Source organism: Schistocerca gregaria, chromosome 1 (genome assembly GCF_023897955.1).
Source record: "Schistocerca gregaria isolate iqSchGreg1 chromosome 1, iqSchGreg1.2, whole genome shotgun sequence".
In the NCBI taxonomy this organism is placed as follows: Eukaryota; Metazoa; Arthropoda; class Insecta; order Orthoptera; family Acrididae; genus Schistocerca; species Schistocerca gregaria.
Genome location: NC_064920.1, coordinates 738,688,029 through 738,714,453, shown reverse-complemented (window position 1 = coordinate 738,714,453; position 26,425 = coordinate 738,688,029). Strand labels below are relative to the sequence as shown.

The following is a 26,425-nucleotide window of genomic DNA, read 5'->3' as shown; positions in this document are numbered from 1 at the left end:
CAGCTATATGGTGAGTAGCAACTATCCTTGTCTAATATTGTTAGTCATTTTCCATTGTTTGATTTTATTTTTATTCCTGTTAAAACAGATTCATTATACAGTAAAACCCTGAATTAGTTAACCACTTTTAAGGAAATTCTACTTTTAACAAATATTTCTGCTTGATGCAGAGCAATTGTTATAAGAACGATGTAATCCCTCCCCACTTTTAATGAACCCTGCTTTAGGAAAAGTTCCACTTTAAAGGGATAAACACAATACATTCTGCAAATTAAAATCTAATTTTAATGTGAATCCTAACATGTCCAAGAGAGTTTCCGATTTCTTTTAGTTTCACACACGTCATACTTCATATTGTGTGATGGCAGTAAATGGTAAGTGATTCTTCTGATCAATAAACAACTATCTAATTCCCTTGTAATGATGCGAGAGAATGTGTTTAAAAAATTGGAAGTGATTTCTGTACTTCCAACCATGCAAACATCGTCAAGTGAACTGACATCACAGTTAATGACACTACCAAGCATGAGTCAAAAGGTATAGCTGTTTATTGTTGTATTTACCAATTTTATTTTTGTGGAGTTATGGTCTGCAAATATAGAAAGCTTACAATTCTGCAAAATTCGATGAATATCTAAGACGCTGAAGACAGTCTTAACATAAAACTTTCTCATAAGGTAAATAAATATGATTTGGTGCTCTCTTAATTGTGCAGCATATTTAAAAACGAAGAACCATTTTGGACCGCTGAAGCTAGTGGTTCTTCTGGATATAATGGATATATGGAGGCTGCAACCTCTCTCCACTGTTGTTCATATTATTTATGGATCATTTGCCTTTAAATATGTCTGCTTGTGTCTGTGTATGTGCGGATGGATATGTGTGTGTGTGTGCGAGTGTACACCTGTCCTTTTTTTCCCCTAAGGGAAGTCTTTCCGCTCCCGGGATTGGAATGACTCCTTACCCTCTCCCTTAAAACCCACACCCTTTCATTTTTCCCTCTCCTTCCTTCCTTCCTGACGAAGCAACTGCCAGTTGCGAAAGCTCGTAATTTTGTGTGTGTGTTTGTGTGTTTTGTTCATGTGCCTGTCTGCCGGCGCTTTCCCGCTTGGTAAGTCTTGGAATCTTTATTTTTAATATATTTTTCCCATGTGGAAGTTTCTTTCTGATTCCAAGACTTACCAAGCGGGAAAGCGCCGGCAGACAGGCACATGAACAAAACACACAAACACACACACAAAATTACGAGCTTTCGCAACTGGCAGTTGCTTCGTCAGGAAGGAAGGAAGGAGAGGGAAAAATGAAAGGGTGTGGGTTTTAAGGGAGAGGGTAAGGAGTCATTCCAATCCCGGGAGCGGAAAGACTTCCCTTAGGGGAAAAAAAAAGGACAGGTGTACACTCGCACACACACACACATATCCATCCGCACATACACAGACACAAGCAGACATGTGGAAGTTTCTTTATATATATATATAAAAGAATATTCATATGAAGTTATTGTCTGTTCTACGAGATTATGGAATAGGAGGCAAACTTTTGCAAGCAATTAAAGGTCTTCACATGGATAGTCAGGCAGCACTTAGAGTTGACGGTAAACTGAGCTCATGGTTCAGAGTAGTATCAGGGGTAAGACAAGGCTGCAACCTCTCTCCACTGTTGTTCATATTATTTATGGATCATATGTTGAAAACAATAGACTGGCTGGGTGAGATTAAGATACGCAAACACAAAACAAGCAGTCTTTCATATGTGGATGACCTAGTTGTGATGGCAGATTCAATTGAAAGTTTGCAAAGTAATATTTCAGAGCTAGATCAGAAATGTAAGGACTATGGTATGAAGATTAGCATCTCCAAAACGAAAGTAATGTCAGTGGGAAAGAGATATAAACAGATTGAGTGCCAAATAGGAGGAACAAAGTTAGAACAGGTGGACGGTTACAAGTACTTAGGATGCATATTCTCACAGGATGGCAACATAGTGAAAGAACTGGAAGTGAAGTGTAGCAAAGCTAATGCAGTGAGCGCACAGCTACAATCTACTCTCTTCTGCAAGAAAGAATTCAGTACCAAGACTAAGTTATCTGTGCACCGTTCAATCTTTCGACCAACTTTGTTGTATGGGAGTGAAAGCTGGGTGGATTTAGGTTACCTTATCAACACGGTTGAGGTTACAGATATGAAAGTAGCTAGGATGATTGCAGGTACTAGTAGATGGGAACAATGGCAGGAGGGTGTACACAATGAGGAAATCAAAGAAAAACTGGGAATGAACTCTATAGATGTAGCAGTCAGGGCGAACATGCTTAGATGGTGGGGTCATGTTACACGCATGGGAGAAGCAAGGTTACCCAAGAGACTCATGGGTTCAGCTGTAGAGGGTAGGAGGAGTCGGGGCAGACCAAGGAGAAGGTACCTGGATTCGGTTAAGAATGACTTTGAAGTAATAGGTTTAACATCAGAAGAGGCACCAATGTTAGCACTGAATAGGGGATCATGGAGGAATTTTATAAGGGGTCTATGCTCCAGACTGAATGCTGAAAGGCATAATCAGTCTTAAATGATGATGATTATTATGATGATGATAATGTTTTGAAATGGTATCAAAGAATAATGAAATGGCAGCATTCCTATAAGCAGAAACATGCTATAAAAGAAGGCTCATGAATCACCCTGCAGATTGGTGTGGAAAATTTCAACGAGTTGAATGGATGGTTGATTGTTTTAAAAAAAAATGTGAGGCTGTGGATGTAGAAAGAGTAAACTAGTGGAAGAACATCACTTTGCTGTAGTTGATACAGGGTTATGAATGAAGAGAAAATTTTAACGCAGATGAAACTGGCATCTTTTATAATTTACTTTTTGTAAAATGTATTAATTTAAGGGGGAAAAATGCCACATAGGTAATAAAAGTAAAGAAACAATGACTGTGCTATTGTACATAAATAATAACGAGAGTGAAAAGCTGCCTCCACTAAAAACAGGAGAATTTGAAACTCCCAGGTGTTTCACAAACATCAAAAGATTACCTTGTACTTACAAGTGCAACATGGATACCTGCATGATATCAAATCTTTTCAAGGTTTCAGGCATGCCAAGGTGTGAGCAAGCAGGGAGGCAATAGTACTTTTTATCGACTGATGCCCTGTGCACCCCAAGCAAATAGCATTTCTGAGGAATATAGATGTTGCGTTCCTACCTCTGAACTCCACAAATCATCTGCAGCCTCTGGACCTAAGCACAGTACACTCTATTAACACCACATAAAAGGTAGCAGTTGTGGAGAAGTCAATTTCATTTCTTGAGAGGAAGAAAGTGATGAGATTCAACATTGTACAGGCAGGGCCGGCTCTTGGGAGGTAGTCACCTATACTACCACAAAGGATGGCAAGTTTTTGGGGTTGGCAATATCTCCAAAAGTATAAAATAAAAAAGACAGTGAATTTTTTATAAATGAAAAAATGTGAGAATAAATATAAATCATTCATAAAATCTAGAGTCTTACTGGAAACTATGTATGGTATTGTGAAACAGATGACAAAAGAAGTGCTGAAGCTGGTCACCTTGGTTGCATCTATCAAAATACCAAAGAGTCCAACTGGCAGTGTGGGTGCTGGAGCTGATCACCTTGGTTGTGTCTTTCAAAATAAAGACTGCAACTGGCAGTATTGGCAATTGTATTTCAATTATGCACTTACACAACACTTGAAATACACCTACATCAACCTGAAATCTCCTACTGAAGGAAAAGGCTTCATGATCAAGAAATAAAAATAAATGTCAGCATATGATGGTCTAACAATTCCTTAAATACCTACAGGTTTTTTTCGCTAAGCGAAACACTTTGCAATAAATAGAGAAAGAATAAGTAAACTGTGCACTGCCTAGCATATGACAGAGTCTTTTGAATCCAGAGATGATGTGATTAAAGGGGTGTTTAGATGTGGAAAGATGTATGACATCCCCCCCCCCCCCCCCACCACCACCACCACCACCACCACCACCACCACTTCCTCTCCTTTAGATCGTATGTACCACCACTTCCTCTCCTTTAGACCTCATGTTAATACCATTTACACTGCTCTTCTTCTCATGGTCCTCTAGATTAATTTTTTCTGCCTTGCCCGTAACCAAGTTTCCCTCATTCCCTTTTTGTTCTCCATGCTGAATCTTTAATTATCAGTTATTAATATTCGAGACAATACACAGAAAATTGTCAAACCTTATTTTGTAGGCGAAACAATAGAAAATCACGAACTGCTTATCCAGTTTTGCCATACTGCATACTGTTTGCATTCCAACAACTTTATTTAGAATACAACTGTTACTTTTGGCTACAATAAATGAAAATGATCATAAATCATGGTCATGGCATGACATTTGATCATAGATGTTTTTCATTTATGTAATACGGACACACAAAATAGACACTGGCGATTTATACACTTTTTTCAACAGATAAAACATTTATATGTAAGACACTCACTCCCCTGTCACTTTCCACTTTGCATACCAAAAGTGACAATGATACCATCAACGACGCTGTTCTCAGCTGTGTTGGGTTGCTACAGGTCTCACACCATACGCTTCCCTCTGCTCAGGGAATGAGAAAAGTGAACAGATTTGAATTATGTACTCTGCGAGTGACATAACTTAATTTTGATCACACAATTAATTTTGGATTTATAAGCCAAAATGTATTAAAATGTAAATATTTTTAACTTCTAATAATTTTTTCATAATGTGGGGCCACAGTCATAACATATTTCTTTAAAGACAGTACCGCCATTAGACTGTTTTTATTTGCAGTGTTACACTTACACGATCAGGATTTCGGCTTCAAAGTGCCATTATCAAGTGTTTTAATGTTATGCAGTGCCTAAGATGGCATAATATCGTATTTAAAATACACTGTTAGACACATTGTTTAAGGGTCAATATTTCTGGTAAAAGCATACTGCTTTGTTTTCTAGACTCAAGAGGGTATACTCACTGATAAAACAAAGCAGTAGGCTTTTACCAGAAATATTGACCCTTACACAATATGTCTGATAGTGTTTTTTAAATACGACAGTATGCCATCTTAGGCACTGTACAACATTAAAACACTTGATAATGACACTTGGAAGCCGAAATCATGATCATGTAAATGTAACACTGCAAATAAAAATCAGTCTAAAGGCAATACTGACTTTAAAGAAATATTTCACTTCTGTTTCACTGACCGGCATCCCATACCTGGCTCTGATCTTAAAGATATATACATTTACAAAAGATGTAGAGTAAGTGTGCTATGTTAAACAAAGACACAAGAATGACACCTTGAACAAGGTTGATTATGTCCGAAAATGCAAGGAGGTGGAAGATAGGGGGTGTCAGCACTTGAAAATTCTGCCTTGTCTGCAGGCTATGCATTTGTTTGTTGCCAGATTGTGTTAAATTGTTTCACAAACACTGGTTATAGTACATCAGTTGATGATGAAGACAAACAACTATTCTTTATTTTTAAAGAAAGAAAGAAAATGGAAAAGAAAATGGAGGATTTGCTCTGTCAAACTGTGATAATACAGACATTAACAGATCACAAGTATCTGGACACCTATTAGTGGACATTAATATTGGGTGTGTCCAGCCTTTGTCTTTATGACAGCTTGAATTTGATTGTTGACACTTTCAGTGAGGTGTCTGAATGTCTGTGGAGGAACGGCAGGCCACTCTCTTTCTCAAGAGCAGAGAAGGCGATCATGTTTGACATTGGGGTCCGGAACAAATTTGACACTAACTCATCTCTTAAGTGTTCCAAGGCCAGTCCATTTTAGGAATGTTATTGTCCCCAAACCACTGCCTCACAGGTGCTTCTTTCAACAGGAAGCACTGTCATGCTGATACAAACAATCAGTCTCTGAACTTGAAATCTAGCAGGGAGACTCCTTTGTTCCCAAGAATAAATGAAACATTTAACTCTTTCATTCTACACCTAAAGCACTCTTAAAAGATAAACCGCATAAGAATATGTAAAATTGATGTTTATGTAAAATCTCAATTACACCTAATTTTAGTTGTTTGTCTTCCTGATTACAATGAAGCAGATGGCTTTACTAGAAACCTGAATAATTAAAAGTTATAGAAAATTTAAGTTACAATGTCACACAATGGCAAAACATTTTGAGATAATAAACAGCAGAGGAGGTATTGTTACCAGTCATTCAAAAGCAGATATCCCTGATTTCCTGAACACATATTTGGAACTATTTGAAATTAGCTAACTTATGAAATAATTGACATTAAAAGTTCAGATCCTGTTTTTCATTAATTATTGCAACATTCCAAACACTGATAATATAATTTTATTGCTGTACTTTTTCTAAATTTGACAACACCAGCAACAAATTAATTCAGCCAGTAATTAAGATTTTGAATAATTTATGATCATAAAATATTTTTTTCAAGATAGATGCCACACTTGCAAATAGGGGATTTCAGATTACGGATAAATACTGTTGTTCCATGTTTCATACACTTTTGTGAATTACTGACCCGAAACATTTTTCATACATTAAACCCAATCCAGCCAAATTTCAAAGCAATTAGTAGTTTCAGAAATCATGCTATGTTCTTACACCTGTCTTTAAATAGCAACGTCACCCCTCCAAAATTGGCAGTCTGCTACCATTCAGCACACAGATAAATTGACGGATCATACGAGAGTCTGCAATAGGCAAGCATTTGGATAAAATCATCATGTCAGTTTGATTGAAGTTCAGTAACCAGCCAGCACATAGATCACATCTCCATGTTGGTTCACATTAGAATCTGCAACCAGTGAGTAACTAGTCAAAATCTCCATTTCAAATTGTGCACCAAGTTCATAGCCAGTAATGATATGAGTATGATCTACGCACAAATAGTTGGCCCCTAGTGTTCTACATGCAACATTGTTACTTTCATGTCACTCTCACTGTACATAATGCCATGTGAAGTTTAACGAATACTGTGTGATAATGATTGGGTGAGTTTTCTTCCGCATGTGTTTGCAAAGGAAGAGATGTGCTTCTCTTTACTTGTTTAAATTAAACTGCAAAACTGGACATGGCCATCAACTATGGTATTATAAAGTGGGATTTAAAATTCACTTCTTGTTCAGTCAACAACATTTGGCACTAACTTCCATAGCATCGCTTTACAAGGTGTCTTCTCAATATAGCAAATATGAACCTTCAAGATCTGTCAAATGTGAGTGTAGCATCACCCAACAGGTAAGGGTCTGATCGCACATACCGTATTAACTCGAATCTAAGCCGCACCTGAAAAATGAGACTCGAAATAAAGGGAAAAAAAATTTCCCGAATCTAAGCCGCACCTGAAATCTGAGACTCGAAGGTCAAGGGGAGAGAAAAATTATTGGCCGCATCTCCAAATCGAAACAAAGTTTGCCCATTGTAATATGAGATACAATTTAGGTCGAATGAATGATTATACAGCTACAGTAGTTTGGTTAGAGTTGTAAGCTTAGCAGTTATGCTTTATCAGGTAGCCATTGTTATGCGTCAGGCGCTCCGTCCGTATTTATACGGGTACCCTTCCTTTTCTACGTGCTTCGTCTGGTTTGAATTGATTGCTTATTTTTCTTTGATCTGATAAGCGCAGTTTTCTTTGCTATAGGTGTTTACGTCACTCTAAACTGAAAATGCATTACTGTACTGTGTCATGCATAGTTTGTCGCATTCTGATAGTGCGTGTTTACGGCCTGTGGCCGCTCGCGGCACGGCTTGCTTTTGTGCACGCTACAATTAAAAAACAAAAAAAGAGAGAGGAATCGTCGCATTAGCGAAACAATGGCAAGAAACTGCTATTTTTTGTTGTCTTACACTGCTGCTTTCTTTGATAATGATCAACAAGAACCAAATAATAGACTGCGTATGATAGAAGATGTTCTGAACGAGAGTTTAGCAAAAAATTTTCTCTGTTTGAAAATCTGTGCAGGCGCCTCTTTAGTGCATTACATTCTACACAGAAATTAGAGTCATCTTACATTTAAAAATCTAGTCAATTGCCATGCTTCATTTCTGACTGCATCACTATTAAGCATAAGAATAATACGAATATAAACATGACATGATATGTATATTCTTCCGCGTTTGCTGTTGTCTCACTCTAGTTTCGTAGTTTATTAGGCAGACAGGATTTAAATGAGATAGCAGCAAACATGAAACAATACATGGCAAAATGTTTATATGCGTATTCCTCTTATGGTGATGAGAATACTGCATGTGATTCACAATTTATAAAAGTTCCTATTAGCAACCATCTCTTCTCACAGATAGGAAAAAATTCAGAACGTAGAGTTGGCCATATTGACAAACATCCCAAACAGTCTTGCCAGTTGGATTTTCGTAGTACATTGAAATACTGCTACATTCGAAGATGAACAATATGGAATTTGTATTTACTTTGTTAGATAATATATGAAAATGCAGTGGTCGAAACTCGGGGCACAGAAAATAGCTCGTCTTCCACCTTTTCTTTTTTAATTTATTTACTGATGCAGAGGTTTTGGCGCCACTATTTATCTTTGTGCCTACAAAGCACGCCTGTGTAGCGCTACATGTAATCGACGACAGAAGTAAGTTGTGGCAGCACCCACCAACTTTTTTCAGAAATTCCACTTGCTTTGCACTCTATTCTAAGCCGCAGGCGGTTTTTTGGATTACGAAAACCGGGAAAGAAGTGTGGCTTAGATTTGAGTAAATACGGTAGTGCCCCCACCTTGCTTTGGTATAACGAAACTGACTCCTACACATGTGGAATAGGGGAACACAAACTATGTACATGAATATAAACTGAACATCAATGGTGAACAGTAGCAATGTTAATAAACACAGCCAAGAAACATCCCATGCACCACAAGTGAAATAGATTATTTATGGAATGGAAACAGGAGGCACCAAGGAATTGCATGTGGAGCTCCAGTTTGAGAAATTGTTTCACATTGGCACAATGAAGGACTCAAGTGTGTGAAAAACTACTCTACATTAGCACATTCATAACTAATTGAGGCAGCAGCAACTGGTGCATATGCTGCCCCCATGGTTTCAGAACACTTTGCACTGTAAGCTTGATGTAAATGAATTTACCAAGTATTACAGTGACAATGAAGGAGTTATATACACTGAGCGCAAACTTACAGAGAGTGTGACACAAACTGACAATGAAAGACAGTGAATAGAAACTGTGATTAAAATTGCCAAAGACAGTGGATAACTAACAGTGCACAGCATAAGGACAGTGGAAATAATTTAACATCAAAACTATGAATTATTGGAACACTGACTTCAAAAAAGAAGCCACCATTAAGGAGCCCAGCTGTGGGTAGCCAATCAATGCATGGGCTCAACTGACACCATGTCCTAGAACACAGCAGTCAATCAGCACAGTGCAGAGCAGAAGTAAATATTGCAGGTCAGCACAGATGCAAAAGCAATTTGCCGGTGAGACAAGTGGAGGAAATAGCTGTTAACAGCAGCAGCCAATACGAAGATAATATAAGGTAAAAGTGTTTGTGACAAGTGTGTTAGATATTTTGCAAGGCAAGAAAATTAAAAGTAAAAGACAGTATGTTTGGTGATAGAACACAGGGCATGTCAATAAATGAGGATTTTCAATCCCAAATGCAGAAGTTAATATAAGATTTAAACTCAAAAATAGATCAATATATAGTGACATTACAAATATCATCAGACAGTGTTTCAACAGCTTACAATCAGAATTGAACAACAGTATTTGATGTGTAAGAAACAATTCACCTTCAGTGCAAAATCGTTCAATAGAAAGAAATAAAAATTTAACAGAAAATTTTGATTGGAACTTGGAATATTCTGATACAACAGGCTGTTAAATGAAAATTTAATTGGACAATTATGCAATAAGGAAATGGAAGTTGTGGGCTTTTGTTAGGATAATTAAACTGAAGTACTGCAAATCTGTTCTGATGAAAATAATAAGGTGACTTTCGATGAAAAGCACATTTATACGGTTTATATTGAAGAGGTAGGGGTAGTTACTGAAACTGCTGATGTAAACATCCATCTGATAATGCTGACAGATTGTGCGCCAATACTAAATGAAAGGTTTGACAAAGTTGTTACTGATGTTGTCGATCCAGAGGTAGTAAATACAGATGTCGATATAAGTACTGATACATGAGATTAATGAACTGGTTTTTGATACAGGGCAAGTAAATACTGTTGCTATTCAAGATCAGAAAGCTTGAAGTTAATGTTGAAAGAGGTTGTGTACAATTGTAAATGAGACTTCAATAAACCTGATGAGATTATTAGGAAAAATGGTGTGTGTGAAAATGACTCTGGATCATTCCTTCTGTGCACTTTGATACTACAACCATTTAAGTAGCAGCACTTTTAAACAAAAACTAGTCAAATTGTCTTGATTAAGTACCTGATTTCATATCAAATAAAATCATGTGCTCTCCACAAAGCAAACCCCTTGGCAAAAAATTTTCAACCTCTCTTTAAAAACTGGTGTATTTCCAGATATTTTTAAAATAGCATAAGTTTCACCACTGCTAAAAGAAACATTCTTCTGAAAAAATATCAAACTACTGACCCGTGTCACAGTTAAGTTCCTTCTCAAAAATTCTATAAAACTCTTCTATGACAGGCTTTTTAAGTTTCAAAAATAAATATGCGCCTCTTACAATACAACAACATGGTTTTAGAAAGTCTAAATCTACACATACAGCAATTTTCGATTTCTTAGACTGCATTTTAAAATGTCTTGATCGACATAAATTAGCTGCAGGTATCTTTCTAGATCTATCAAAAGCCTTCAACATCCTGGACCATAACATTCTCCTTGAAAAAATTAGAAAGACGAGGAGTAAGAGGCGTAGCACATAGCTGGTTGTGTTATACCTAAAAAAAACCGCAGGCAGAAAGTATCACTTCAGTATGAGTTCACAAAAACTATCCTGTTTGCCGAAGACACAAGCATATTGCTCTCTGGATCCAGTCCAGGAACTTTGCGGCCCACAGCAGAAAGTTCTATGAAAACACTTTCTGAGTGGTTCACAAAAAACAGACTCATTATAACTACTGAAAAACTGTGTGTGTCGATTTTCATTTAATTCCTCCAACTAATCAAATGTCTATTCAAGCCCAATTAAAAAATTATCCCCTAGAAAATGGAAGAGTCAGAAAATTCTTGGGTCTTTGGGTTCAGCAGGATTTAAAGTGGGACACACATATAAATAATTTGTGTAGAAAACTATCATCTGTGTGCTATGGCCTAAGAATTTTAAAGGTTACAACAAGCAAAACAACAGTACTGCAGGCATACTATGCACAGTTCCACTCACTAATCCGATATGGGATCATTTTCTGGGGATACTCAACTCACAGTGTAAAGATTTTTAGAATGCAAAAAGAGCTTTAAGAATAATTTGTGGCCTTAAAAAGATGGAGTCCTGTAAATCCAATTTTACTGAGCTTGGTGTTCTAAATGTTCAAAGTTCATTCATTTAAGAAACTATCTTGTTCACTAGGGACTACCTCCTGAAAACAGGCAAACTGCTACAGAACAAAAATGTACACAACTATAGTACCAGAAGGGAATCAAAAATATCACAGAACAACAACCTACCAGAGGAGCATAATTAACATTGGTGTAATACTACACAATAAGATACCAGAGGAAATAAAAAATATTACTGAGCCAATATTTAAAGCTAAACTAAAGGCATTTCTAAAAAAAGGAATGTTTCTATTCTGTCAGAGAATTTCTGAAAAGTAACAAAATTAATTGTAATAGGTACCTGATTTTAATTTGCCTACTATTTTGCTAATACTATGTATTATTGTAGCTTATCTTTGACCTGTCCAATATCAACTGTACAATTTGTGCTATATGATAAAATTGGACCAATAAAAATTAATCAATCAATCAATCATAGATTCATTAAAAAGAGGTTTTACTGTAGAGGAAATGGAAATTTTAGTGATGAAACTGGTAAGCTTCTGAATAAGATGGAAATAACTACTTCAAGCAAAGATGAAACATTAAAAAACACTGGTTTACACCTTCAAACTGGATTACCACATCTTAAGGCCACAGATCCATGTACACATTCACAGCCCTGCATTTTTGTTTCAACCATATGAAAATAATTAAGAACTCTATGGATGATGTAATAGAAAATAGCCTATTTAGAAGGCTACATCTAGAATGGGAAGCTCCTTCAATGTAGTTTTTCTGATGGGATACAAATCTATTTATAACTTAGTGGAAAAGTAACTTTCCAGGCACCCCTTTTGGCAAAAACAGATTTTTTTCCATCCCTATTCATACCAAGTTTACAATAATGAAGACAACAGACATGAGTATTGATTCTAAAGATGTTTCATAGAACTAATAGAAAAATCAGAAAAATGAAGGACAGAAAAAGATGAAAATGGTACTGGGTTCATGTAGGGAACACAAAGCAAGGGATAAACAGTTAATGAAAATGAGATAAGGGGAAGGGAGGCATGATGACCAAGAGATAATACATACTGTAAACAAGAAAAGAGAAGGAAGGTAGTCTGCACAAGAGTGAAGGTGAGTAAAAAGGAAAGGAAACAACCGTAATGACAAAATAGGTTGTCCATGTTGTGGAGGTAGGTCCCATCCACAGACTTCAGTACTTAGATGCTCCATAGATTATTTGAACAATTCTTTTATTGAAATTATGTGGAATGATTGGGGAGGGGAAAAGGGGTGGGTGTTGCTGTTTTAGGAGCAAGGTCAAAGGGTGAGATACGCACTATACTGAGTCACATAAATAAGAACTGAAGACTTAAAACAATAAGACAAGATGTAGGGCAAATATTTAAATTATGATCTTCACTTCATTAACAACATAACTGAAATATTACAAGTTGAAGGTATATTTAACAACTGACTCAAATATTTCAGTTTCAAGAAATAATTCAGTACTATATTTTTTATCAACAGATTAGGGAACAGTTTCAATGCACCTGAACAACACTTTTGCAGAAATAACCTGAGTGGAAACTTTCACTTATTCCTGTGTTTACCTCTCAATCAAGAACAGTCACAGGTAAATTTATTCTCTAAATACTTGTAAAGCCAAAGTACATAAAAGTTTCAAGGTCTAATCAGACTTATTTCATTCATGTTTATTTTACAATGAAGAGCTTCTCTACAGAGTAAATGAGTTTGTGAAAGTTAACTCTCTTCGTTATAAAGTAGTCAGTTGCGTTTCATTCTTAAAGCTACACAACAAAAATACAAGGTGATCAATATTTTTTAGTCTTTTGACCAAACCTACAAACCTCCAAAATCTGATTTTGCAAGCAGGGGACCACTGGCAGAGACAGCTGCATGAACTAGATGAGGATATTTAGCTCTTGCCCAAGCAGCTAATGATCCCGGATATGATCCACCAAAAACAACCCATTTTGTTCCAAGTGTTAAATTATGCTTCTTGTTCATACCCTCAATAAAGTAAGCAATATCAGCAAGTGCCTGCTCACTGCTTAGATATACAAGATTTTTTACAGACAGATCCCTGAAATTGAAAAATATTGAGTCAGTACTTTTGTTAAGACTTGTAGTAGGAACTAGTAGGTTAACAAGATGCACAGTACATGAAAGTGAATTTATAAGACATAAAAGTTAAAAATTTTGATAGTAATGTATTGCTTTCACATGGTATTTTATCAGACAAACTAAAGTTTCAAAAATTAGAACCAATTTATAAAAAAGATATTGATAACTATTGATTAGTTCCATGACTAACATTTTTTTCAAAAGCTTGAAAAAATAAGAGACTCAATAACAGTCCATCACTTCTGTAAAAATATTTACAATCAGCTGCAACTCAGATTCCTTCGGGGCCTTTACACTCATCACACCACTGATCACTGATCACTGATCACTGATCCACCCATACAGTTAGATACTTAAATAAGTCAATAACCAGAATTGCTAGTAACCTGCCTAAACCCGCCCAGTTAGCCAAGCGATCTAAATTGCTGCTTCCCAAGGGGAAGGTATCCCAGTCCTAGGCACGAATTCGCACAATGGGTTAGTGTCGAGATCTGGTGTGCCGGCCAGCCTGTGAATGGTTTTTAAGGCGGTTTTCCATCTACCTCGGCAAATGCGGGCTAGTTACCCTTATTCCGCCTCAAACACCATTTCCACATATGCATTCACCATAATTATTCTACCACACAAACATCTGAGGTTACACTCATCTGGAATGAGATGTTCCTGGGGTGGTCCACTGGGGGCCAAAACAATTTTCTAGTTTGAGACAAATCATTACCATGACCATTATTTCTTGACATATAAATGAATCCACTGAAACAGGAGATGTAAATCTATCTGCTGATAATGCAAGAATCATTACCATGTCTCTACATACACAGGCACTCCCCCTCCACACACACAAAAAAATTTTTTTCGCTAAAAACTGATTGGTTTACTCCAAAAGTTCTATTACCTCTTATTTGCATGTTCGCAGTTTTTTTTATACCTGAGCCATCTCCACAGTTACATAAAAGATTTTTTTATACACTCCTGGAAATTGAAATAAGAACACCGTGAATTCATTGTCCCAGGAAGGGGAAACTTTATTGACACATTCCTGGGGTCAGATACATCACATGATCACACTGACAGAACCACAGGCACATAGACACAGGCAACAGAGCATGCACAATGTCGGCACTAGTATATCCACCTTTCGCAGCAATGCAGGCTGCTATTCTCCCATGGAGACGATCGTAGAGATGCTGGATGTAGTCCTGTGGAACGGCTTGCATGCCATTTCCACCTGGCGCCTCAGTTGGACCAGCGTTCGTGCTGGACGTGCAGACCACGTGAGACGACGCTTCATCCAGTCCCAAACATGCTCAATGGGGGACAGATCCGGAGATCTTGCTGGCCAGGGTAGTTGACTTACACCTTCTAGAGCACGTTGGGTGGCACGGGATACATGCGGACGTGCATTGTCCTGTTGGAACAGCAAGTTCCCTTGCCGGTTTAGAGATGGTAGAACGATGGGTTCGATGACGGTTTGGATGTACCGTGCACTATTCAGTGTCCCCTCGACGATCACCAGAGGTGTACAGCCAGTGTAGGAGATCGCTCCCCACACCATGATGCCGGGTGTTGGCCCTGTGTGCCTCGGTCGTATGCAGTCCTGATTGTGGCGCTCACCTGCACGGCGCCAAACACGCATACGACCATCATTGGCACCAAGGCAGAAGCGACTCTCATCGCTGAAGACGACACGTCTCCATTCGTCCCTCCATTCACGCCTGTCGCGACACCACTGGAGGCGGGCTGCACGATGTTGGGGCGTGAGTGGAAGACGGCCTAACGGTGTGCGGGACCGTAGCCCAGCTTCATGGAGACGGTTGCGAATGGTCCTCGCCGATACCCCAGGAGCAACAGTGTCCCTAATTTGCTGGGAAGTGGCGGTGCGGTCCCCTACGGCACTGCGTAGGATCCTACGGTCTTGGCGTGCATCCGTGCGTCGCTGCGGTCCGGTCCCAGGTCGACGGGCACGTGCACCTTCCGCCGACCACTGGCGACAACATCGATGTACTGTGGAGACCTCACGCCCCACGTGTTGAGCAATTCGGCGGTACGTCCACCCGGCCTCCCGCATGCCCACTATACGCCCTGGCTCAAAGTCCGTCAACTGCACATACGGTTCACGTCCACGCTACCGCGGCATGCTACCAGTGTTAAAGACTGCGATGGAGCTCCGTATGCCACGGCAAACTGGCTGACACTGACGGCGGCGGTGCACAAATGCTGCGCAGCTAGCGCCATTCGACGGCCAACACCGCGGTTCCTGGTGTGTCCGCTGTGCCGTGCGTGTGATCATTGCTTGTACAGCCCTCTCGCAGTGTCCAGAGCAAGTATGGTGGGTCTGACACACCGGTGTCAATGTGTTCTTTTTTCCATTTCCAGGAGTGTATTTTTGACATGCACATTTCACTTCGTTTGCTTCTAAAGCATCCTCAATGGCTTGTTATTTGCACTGTACATTAAAATCGTACTGGAGGTGTAATAACACTGAGGCCTTCAAGATTATGTGATCTTGAAATTCACCAAGAAGGCATCCTGTCAACACCCATCATAAGTGTAACTGGCTTGCCAACATATAGACTGGCAAAATATTTAACAGAATTAACAGTGGCTGTTGTTGGTTGCTGTGAGCACAACATTAAGAACACCAGATGTTTGCTGACATTATCAAACAATTATGGATAGGTGCAGACAATTTTATAGAATGCTTCTATACAGTACATCTGTTTATCCAGGTACCTGTTTACTGAGTTTGCTCACCAGCCACTTCCTTAAGTGGCCAGATTGTTCTGACACACTGACCACGGTTTATCCAGGTACTTGTTTACTGAGTTTGCTGACCAGCCACTTCCTTCCGGACCAGATTGTTCTCACACACTGACCACCATTTACTTTTAGTACAGTTGCGAACACTATGAAATGATGGATGGAATGGTCATGGATTCCGCCTTCTCGCTGGCTGCGGCCAATTTTTCCATGCAGAATGTTTAAGAAAGTGTTTTAAGCAGTGCCCCTCTTCGCCAGTCCTGCTTTTATCACTATGTTGGTGAAACTTTTTTGGTTTGGCTTCATGAGAGGAAAATTGTTGCAATTAATTGATCAGCAAGGTTGGTTTGGAAACTTGGTATATCAGAAACTAATCTGCACAGAATGTTACCTCAATGGGTACAATTTCCATCATTTTGACCAATCGTGAGCTGTGCTGAACACACTGATACATACAGCTAAAAGTATACTCAATGTGAATCATTTCAACTCTTAAATAAACCATCTCAGCTCTGTATTCACACACACTAACTGTAAGACACATGAAATAAAGCCAGCTCTCTTTGGAATGTTTAGTATGTATGTTTCCCATCATTTTAAAAGCTTATTAGTTCTAATTTTAGTGACTGCTGAATATACTAAAGAAGTAAATGCAGTGAACTGACTTATGATGTAAAAAAAAGAAACAAAACCATCACTGCAGATTTTCTGGCAGTTAGTCACTTTGCTTTGTACAGCTGACTAAACCTATGGCTGGTAACCTACAATCCACATGATGCATTCAGCACAGAAAACAATTTCTTGTAGCCCACAAAGCCAGAATTGTTCCGGTACTGATAAGAGAACAACATTGCCAGAGATTCTGTAAATAATTAGTTAAAAACAAAATTAGTTGGCCTGCACAGGAGACTTTAATATCAAAGCCAGCCCTTTATCTTTATTTGGAGTCTATCCTGAAACAAACAGGGTTCAATGTGTAGGAACCCACTGAAGTAGGCTTTCTCCAGGGAGCAGGCAGTAGACCCAATATAACCTGAAATTTATTCCATTATCAGAAAGTTTCACATATGTGATGTTTCCCATTTGAAGACAAGTTATTCGGCCATTTAGAATTAGTATGAGGTGCTGAGAAAGAATTTGAGCACCTGAACATTAGTGGACGCACCCAGGGACCTGAGCACAGTGTGGCTCAGCCAGCCAAAATGTGCGATTCTAGTCAGCCTGAGTACAAAGGCTCTAACAGCATTGGCGACAAGAGAAATGGTGCAAAACTGGATTGCAAACTTCGCACTTCTCTTACTACAGTTGACTTACTTGAAACTTTGAGCCAATCCTCTTCCCTGGATGTGCGGCTTGTCGATCTCCACAACTTCTCCAAAGAAATAATTCTGTTTAGAGGAACTAACAAATACTTTCTCTCTCTCTCTCTCTCTCTCTCACACACACACACACACACACACACACACACACACACACAAACACACGTGCGCGCGCGCCCTAGAAATAACTCGGTAACCCCATACTTTCAGTTCAGTTCAGGTATATTTTCATTTCCACAAGTTTCACATAAACATACAAATTCTTGTAAGTCAACTACGACGACACCAGTTAGATACAATTAAACATTATCACAATTGCCTGGTTTTAACAACCAAATAATTTACAGACGTCCCCTGTGTCTTGCTTCGTTCGGAGCTAAGATATGAAGTAAGTTAAAAATCTATAGTCAAATGTTAGATTTTTTTTACAACAATCACATTCACTAACACAGCAAAGAAAAGCATTTAATTACTCCGTGTCCTCTCCTACAGCGTCTGGCACTTGCAGCAAACACTTTTCAGTGCCACTCATCTGACGCAGCTCCTGTCTTCCCACAATAAATGTCAATCCTGCACACATGGACATGTGTTGCGCAGTAAATAGGCTCTCTCTCACACTTCTTTTTAAAATATCATGTGTTTGAGCAGCAGAAGGTGTAGTGGTTCTAGAATTTACATGTAAATTCTCGAAGCACTACAAGGCGGTCAGTGGGTAGGCAGATTTGGTAAATCTCACAGCTGGAATTTGGACAGTGGTTGTTCACATGGCCTTTGTACAGGAGATGCACCAGATATGGGGCAGTGTGAGACAGTCATAGAGTTGGCTTCTTACAACTCTCAGAAAATCTATAATAAATCATTGTTACATAATAAAGCAAATCTAAATACATCAACAATCTCAGAAAAATGAAGTGCATCCAATGAAACAAAATTATTTTCAATATCTTAAACACTAAAGTAGTTAGTATTTTACAGTAACTAAATATTTTCACAAAGGACCTTCGAATTAACAACTTGTATATACTTCATGTAATCTGAACAAACAATATCTCGGATGGTTGAACCACGCTATAGCAATCATCCTCAAAAGCTACTCATCTGTATCTATCTTATTTATTGATTTATTACATTTTTAAATTTTTTCATTATACAAATTTCTGTCAAAAAATTATTTTCTTCACAATAACACAGCAACTGAATGCACCATGAATACCTCTTATCTTCTAATACTTGTGTAGTTACTTAATGAGTATCTTACTATTTTACCAGTAACTTTATTTAAATATGATTGCAACTGGTATTAAAAACTGTGGTAATTTAAAAGTGGTCAGTCACATGTGTTAGCTAACACCACCACTAAAACACTTCCATCAAACATACATAAACAACTGGTCAAAAAATATTTAAAATAATTTTATTGACATTTAATATGAGTGCACTCATGCAAGAATGCTGCCTCATTTACTTGTGAAGAAACCTCTACTTATATTTATTGCCAACAGTATGAGTGTGGCAGAATGTTATAGCATTTTTTTTTATTTAAACATTGATATAAAAGTTAAGTGTGAAAAGAGGTCAAGTCGAGTCAAATCATTTCTGTATTTCTTGTGGGGGACGCCTTTCAGCCAATGAGAGTTAGGCAGTGGTGGAATACTGCTGGATTCAAGTGCCAAAGCACACTTTTTGTGTGGAGCTGTCAAGAGAGTGATTCTAGACACTTTTATGTTGAGTTCTGGAAGAAGGAAGACCTGCCTGTGGTATATGGTCATGTAGGAGACAGATTCTGGGTGGTGAATGGCTGCTACAATACTCAAACTTTTGAAGGGACTCCAACTCTCACGAGGTTTGAATGTGCTCCAGCACGGAGCTTTAACTTTCCACTTGCCTTTCGGAATTGAGAATAGAGAGAGTACAAGTTTCTGCTTGTCATCTCGCATGTGTTATTGTGTAAAGTGTCATGCTGAACTCTGAATTATTTCGAACTGTTGAATATTTTTGTGTATTATGTTCCCAAAATAGACAGTTTTTCGCACACCTTGGATGACTATCTTGGGGATTCTGCTACCATCCTTTTACTGTTGTCATCACAACTTTACTGCATTTAATATTAAAATGTCTGTCTGCATTATACATAGTTATTGTAAGACCACTTTCAGTTTATTTGACATACACTTTCATGAAAAAACATTATTCAACATAATTCTCTGATTTGGTCTACACCAATTACAGACTTCAGAACAGAACTTCTCATTAATAATGCATTTATTTTTTATTTAATTTTTCTGTGTATTTTATTAACTTGCAATTCTATCCAATGAATCGACTATTTGACTTCTACTTCACAGCTACAGGTTGTCATTTGAGCAAGTTACCTGCTGGGCATGAAAGCAGACATATGAGAGTCAACCCTACAGCATTAGTGAGCTGTATTTTTTAAACAGATATGTGCATAGTTAACTAAGTTAACTAAGATACGAGCAACATCAGGTAAAATTGCAATTGGTTTAATCGAATGAAAAGTTGGTAGGAGAGTCTACTGCTTAGTAGAATACTGATGAGGTAACATCACACATAGTGTAAGAAAACTGCACTGAAACTGCATCAACAACTGCAATTACATTCTATTACAAAAATTGAACTCTATAGGCACATACTCTAAGTAATGGCAAATGTGTACAAATATACATATAATAAAAAGTATGACTTACTGAGTAGGATGACTTTTTCCATAATATCGATGCTCCAATTGGAAACAGAGGGCATTGTATTGTTTAGCATATGTAATCCATTGACCAGTTACCATCCACAAAGGACTTGCTTTGCCTTCACCACCTATCATAAGGAATACTGGCCCCCCTGGCTGATGAAATGATGCATTTGTGAAATATCTCTGCAAACAAAGTTTTAAAAGGACATCTGTGATTATTTCTAGTAGCATAAAGAGTATTTTGTATAAATGAACAAAGCATCTCATACATACTTAAGATATCGCAATAAAAAGCTTCTCTGAAGATAAGATGCTTCATTACGAAAATACCTACTTGGACTGTCAATGAATTAAATTTACACCTAAAAACTAAAGAAAAACCCAGAATGTGAGTTAAATTGATAGGTAGTTAATTGAGGAAAGATTACATTTTGATTTGATATGAGTGAGGAAAAGGAATAGTGGAGGGGGGATATAAGAAAAGTATACGTAACTGAAATGAATTCTAGCCCTGTTGAGTGACTAAATTTGTGCAACATATCGTGAATACTTGTACTTTTTCAAAAACAGATTAAGGCACAGGAGATATTTCTTTACCTACTGTGGAAGTTCCAAGAATAATTATATTTTGTAGTATTTAAGATAAAATCTGGTAGCCTTATAACTCTAAGTTAGAGTGAAAATTTTTCATACTACTGTTACAATTCTGATCCACATAAATATGGTAATGGAAGGCTTTTGACAGAATATAAAGAACAGAAGTAAAAGTAACAACTGATGGTATAATTGCTTTGAGTCATCAACAGGCAGAAACAGCCCCCACTCCCCCTAACCCCCCCCCCCCCCTCTCTCTCTCTCTCTCTCTCTCTCTCTCTCTCTCTCTCTCTCTCTCTCTCTCTCTCCTCCCCCCCCCCCCCACCCTCAAACCCTACATAATTACATTATCCCAGCTGCAATAGCTCATCTAGGCTCTGTGCTGACATATGTGTACTCTACTAGCTCTAAAGAATGATTTCTCTGAAAGTTAGCAACCTTCGCAGCCTTGTTTATATGCTTGCTGCCAACTTTTACAGTGATTTGCTACCTTTGCTCTTCTATTATCTATTACCTGTATAAATAGCATGCTTATGATGTACCTAAAGCAGTGAGGAAACTGCTAATTGAATCATTTACAGAAGTGGTACAACAACACAAAGTAAGATTTAAAAACAATCAAGTTGTTGGCTTCTCTGATGATGACAGTATGATTTGTGTACTTGCACTTGAGGGGAAAAGCTACTTACTACATTATGAAAATACAAAATCAAAAAAACTAAAGTGAAGGAAAATTTTAGCAATGCACATTGAATTTCTTCTAAATGGACTGAAGCAAAGATTACTCAAAATACATACTCATAATGCATTGTGGATGAAAAACAAAAACAGAAACAGAAAAAGTAACTGTTTGGAATACTCACAAATTTCAATGAAGAAATAGCAGGAGAGCAGCTAACTAAAAAAGAACCAGCTCATTGTCATGGAAACAATGGAACAGAGTTGACAATCTCACAAAATTAAACACATAATTGTCTCTCAAGATTTTGTAATTTAAAAGAAAAAACTGCAATTGAAAAACTTCTAAAGAAAACAAAAGGTCACTACTTATCCTGAATCAGTATTTTTAACTATGTAATTACTTAATATAACTTTGTCTCTTCTGATCGAGTGAGTGCAGTGATTTAATTCCCTTAAACATTTGTTTTATTTTCTTACTAGAATTCTGATTAATTTCCAAAGCTTGAGAATCAATATTACTTCTACCGACACAGCCAAGAAATCTTGACTTTTTCACATAGGCTTTACTATGTTAAGTGAAACATGCAGTCCTCACAAATACAACACTATATGAACATCTAGAAACTGGCTCAAGGTAACCAATACAAGAAACAAAAAGTTAATATCCTACAACTTAAGCACTACTAGGGAAACAGTTTCCAGAAAATAAATGCAGAACATACATGTAATTTCACATTATACAAATGGCAATATCCTGAATATTGCAAAACATAGAAAATTATTTACGAAGGGGCTTATGAAAAGGTGTTTTATCCAGCTATTCACTTGCAACTACAGCTACTGGCACAACATCCGTGAACAACATATGGCCACATTCTGGTGCTCCAAGCATCTTCCGCCAGAGGTAGTACATGTGCTACTCAATGGTAAGGTTGTCGGTGCTCTTACGAATATTAAAAGAAACTAATGTGGAATGAAAAACTAAAATGTTGTCATACCAGCTGGAGTAAACCTACAAAATGACACTGACTCACTCACCTCTACCTCCCTTGCATTGATCTGCATGGTCATCCTATCTCACATGCCAATAAACAATGGAGGAATAGTGAAAGGTGCTACATCAAGATTAAAACATAAGTAAAACGACAGTACAGCTAAACAAATGCACAGGGAAATTTGACTGGCTGAACACTTACAAAAACATGGGTGAGCCAGTTATCCTGTCAACACATTAAGAACACCTCTCTAAAATTTTTGGAAACAAGTTGGGCAGATCACAAAACCATAAAACTCTAACTACATTTGTTTCAATATTACTTAAAGTAGAGGGCAAATTTGTCACTGCCTTCCAGTCTGAAAAAAGCACAGTTTAGTAAAATGTGGTGCACAGTGATCGTTATTCTAAAAGCACCAGACAATGGAGCTTCCACTCGCCAAAGCAAAAAGCCACACATCAGAAGACTGTGGCATACGTGAAGACAAGTATGGAGGAACTCATCCCTTCTTCGTGGCTGAAAGGAGATACGCCATGGTTGTGTTGTGGGCTACCAGACACAGCTTATTATCTGTCAGTTCCAGTCACCCGCCTTTCCCTCAACACATGACTTGGTACCTCAACAGCAAGATGACAGCTCGGAGGGTGAGGGCACACTGAAATAACTGAAGACTGCAACATGCCTCCTTGGCTGCTACATCTGCCCATTTGTTCTCTGCAATACCCATGTGCCCTGGTACTCAGCAGAAAGACACTTCCTTCCCCACCCATTCTAGATGGAAGAGGATGTTCTGGATATTCTCAACTGCTTTATCTGTTGGGTAGAAGCATTGTAGATAGTGAAGGATGCTCACAGAGTCTGAACAGACAAGGAATTTAGCCCTCTAAGTACATCTCATCTGCTCCAGTGCCTGCAAAATTGTATATAATTCCACATCAAAGACAGTAAAATCTTGAAGCAGTTCAATCCTGAGGACATGACACAACAGAGCTTTGATCCACTTGTATGTAAAGACACCTGTAGAACTGTATCTAACAGCAAGAGGGAGTACTGACCCCGAAATTGTTCAATATTATAAAAACTATTGTGCAGTACTAAGAAAAGTTATTAAAAAGTCCAGAAGTATGTGTATCATGTCTGAAATCAGTAACTCTGATAATAAAAGTAAAGCAATTTGGAATATTACTGAAAGGGAAACAGGGCAACCAAGAGCACAGGAAGACTTTAGTGCCATAAAACAATGACAAGTGTACTAACAAACAATAAGAAATTGAAAATATTTTCAATAATCATTTTTTAAATATTGTGGAGAAAATGGGATCTAGATCTTCACTAGAAGAGGCAAGGCTTCTAATAGAAGAGGCCATACCTGTGAAGTTTGAAACAACTGTATTTCCACCAACCTCTCCCTCTGAAATCAGTAAAATAATAAACTCACTGAAAAGTAAAAGCTCTTACAGAATTGATGGCATTTCCAGCAAGATACTTAAAGCTTGTTCCCCACAGATAAGTAGGATTCTCAGCCACATATGTAATAGCTCTTTGGATCAGGGTGTTTTCCCCAATAGACTGAAATATGCCATTGCAAAACCATAGCATAAAAAGGGGGATACGTCGGATGTCAACAACTACCGCCCAATCTCTCTTCTGACAGCTCTATCAAAAATTTTTGAGAAAGTAATGTATTCAAGAGTAGCCTCCCATATTTGTAAAAATAAAGTACTAACAAAATTTCAGTTTGGTTTTCAGAAAGGCTTTTCAACAGAAAATGCTATATAAGCTTTCATTGATCAAATATTAAATGCTCTGAATAACCAGACATCACCCATTGGTATTTTTTGTGATCTCTCAAAGGCCTTTGATTGTGTAAATCATGGAATTCTTTTAGATAAGCTAAATCATTATGGTTTGAGGGGGGCAGTGCACAAATGGTTTAATTCATGCTTAACTGGAAGAATGCAGAAAGTTGAAATAAGTGGTTCATGTAATGTTAAAACAACAGCTGATTCCTCAAACTGGGGGCCTATCAAGTACGGGGTCCCACAGGGTTTGGTCTTAGGCCCTTTACTGTTCTTGATATACACTAATGACTTACCATTTCACATTGATGAAGATGCAAAGTTAGTTCTTTCTGCTGATGATACAAGTATAGTAATAACATCCAAAAACCAAGACCTAAGTGATGTAATTATATATGATGTGTTTACAAAATTATTAAGTGGTTCTCAGCAAACGGACTTTCTTAAATTTTGATAAAACACAGTATATACAGTTCCGTACAGTAAATGGCACAGCTCCAGTAATAAATATAGACTTTGAACAGAAGCCTGTCTGCTGAAACGTCTGAGTTCAGCTACGTATGCTATTAGGGTTATTGCAAATTTTGGTGATAAGAATCTCAGTAAATTAGCTTACTATGCCTACTTTCATTCACTGCTTCCGTATGGCATCATATTCTGGGGTAATTCATCTTTGAGTAGAAAAGTATTCATTGCTCAAAAACGTGTAATCAGAATAATTGCTGGAGCCCACCCACAGTCATCCTGCAGACATCTATTTAAGGATCTAGGGATCCTCACAGTAACCTCACAGTATATACATTCACTTATGAAATTTGTTGTTAAATATCCAACCCAGTTCAAAAGTAATAGCAGTGTGCATAGCTATAACACCAGGAGAAAGGATGATCTTCACTATGCAGGGTTAAATCTGACTTTGGCACAGAATTTCTAGATGACAACTCCTCCTACTCATTGGCTGAATTTTTAGATATAAGTTAAGGGAGGGGAAAAAACTAACTTAAACATTAGTGTCATGCAATATTTTGTGTAATGCAATATCTTGTACAGACATCTTTTATTAACCTGACACGTTCCACATCATTACAAAGTGTCGTATTCATGATCTATGGAACAAGTATTAATCTAATCTGTGGTGGCTCAGTTAAAATGTCATAAAATTATGTATTAAAACATATGCAGATAAAATTATGTATTAAAAACATATGCAGGAATGTAACCTCTTCTGCACTACATTAAATCTAAAATTCCTCTGGGCCTGTGGAGTAACTAGAGTGGTTGGTGGTTAAAACTGTGTACTTGGGGTTGGGCTTGCTCCACACCATGTGACTCCAACACATGCTGCACGTGGATCCCAAAGGGCCTTATTGCTCGTGAACATTTGGAGGAAAGGCACTCCAGAGGCAGGCAAGCAACAGTACAGTATGCAGGTGGAGTTGGAGCTGCAAAGAACTTACATGCCTAATCCATCACAAGGCGCTGCCATTGGATGGAGAGTGGTGGTTCCCAGCTTCAACAAAGAGAATGGGTATGGATTTGGTCTTATAAGCACCCTCAGCCAGCCTAATCCCTCCAGGGTGGACTGTGTCGATGATCTTCATGTAAGAAGGCCTCGCTGACCCATAGTCTATCCGAGAATGCACGAAAGTCCTATATGCAACCTTTCTGCTCCTCAAGACCACTGGCTAAGGCAATACATGATATTGAGAGCCTTCTGTTCTGGCTTTCATGTCTCTCAGGTGTGGTAACCATGACAATCTGGAGCCCAAAATGAGGCCCAGAAACCTCAGTGGCACTACAAAACTGTCCAAAAATAAGGAGCAATGCAGAGGATTTGTTACTGTAGGCATGATATTGTTTATGACTATGGCAAATAGGGTAACACTTAAAATACTACCCTGAAGGACACCATTCTCCTGATAAAAACGAAAACTGTATGTCA

The 26,425-nt window shown here is 38.0% G+C and overlaps 1 protein-coding gene across 1 annotated transcript in view; it reads right to left on the bottom strand.

Annotated features, from left to right (window-relative positions):
- LOC126267261 (putative serine protease K12H4.7) overlaps window positions 1-26,425 on the bottom strand; it is a 92,539-nt gene that overhangs the window by 47,426 nt on the left and 18,688 nt on the right. Inside the window, exons 3-4 of the mRNA XM_049972329.1 lie at window positions 20,416-20,597; window positions 13,352-13,587 (exon numbers count right to left, since the gene is read on the bottom strand). Coding sequence (XP_049828286.1) covers window positions 13,352-13,587; window positions 20,416-20,597 — 418 coding nt within the window. The remainder of the gene's footprint in view (window positions 1-13,351; window positions 13,588-20,415; window positions 20,598-26,425) is intronic.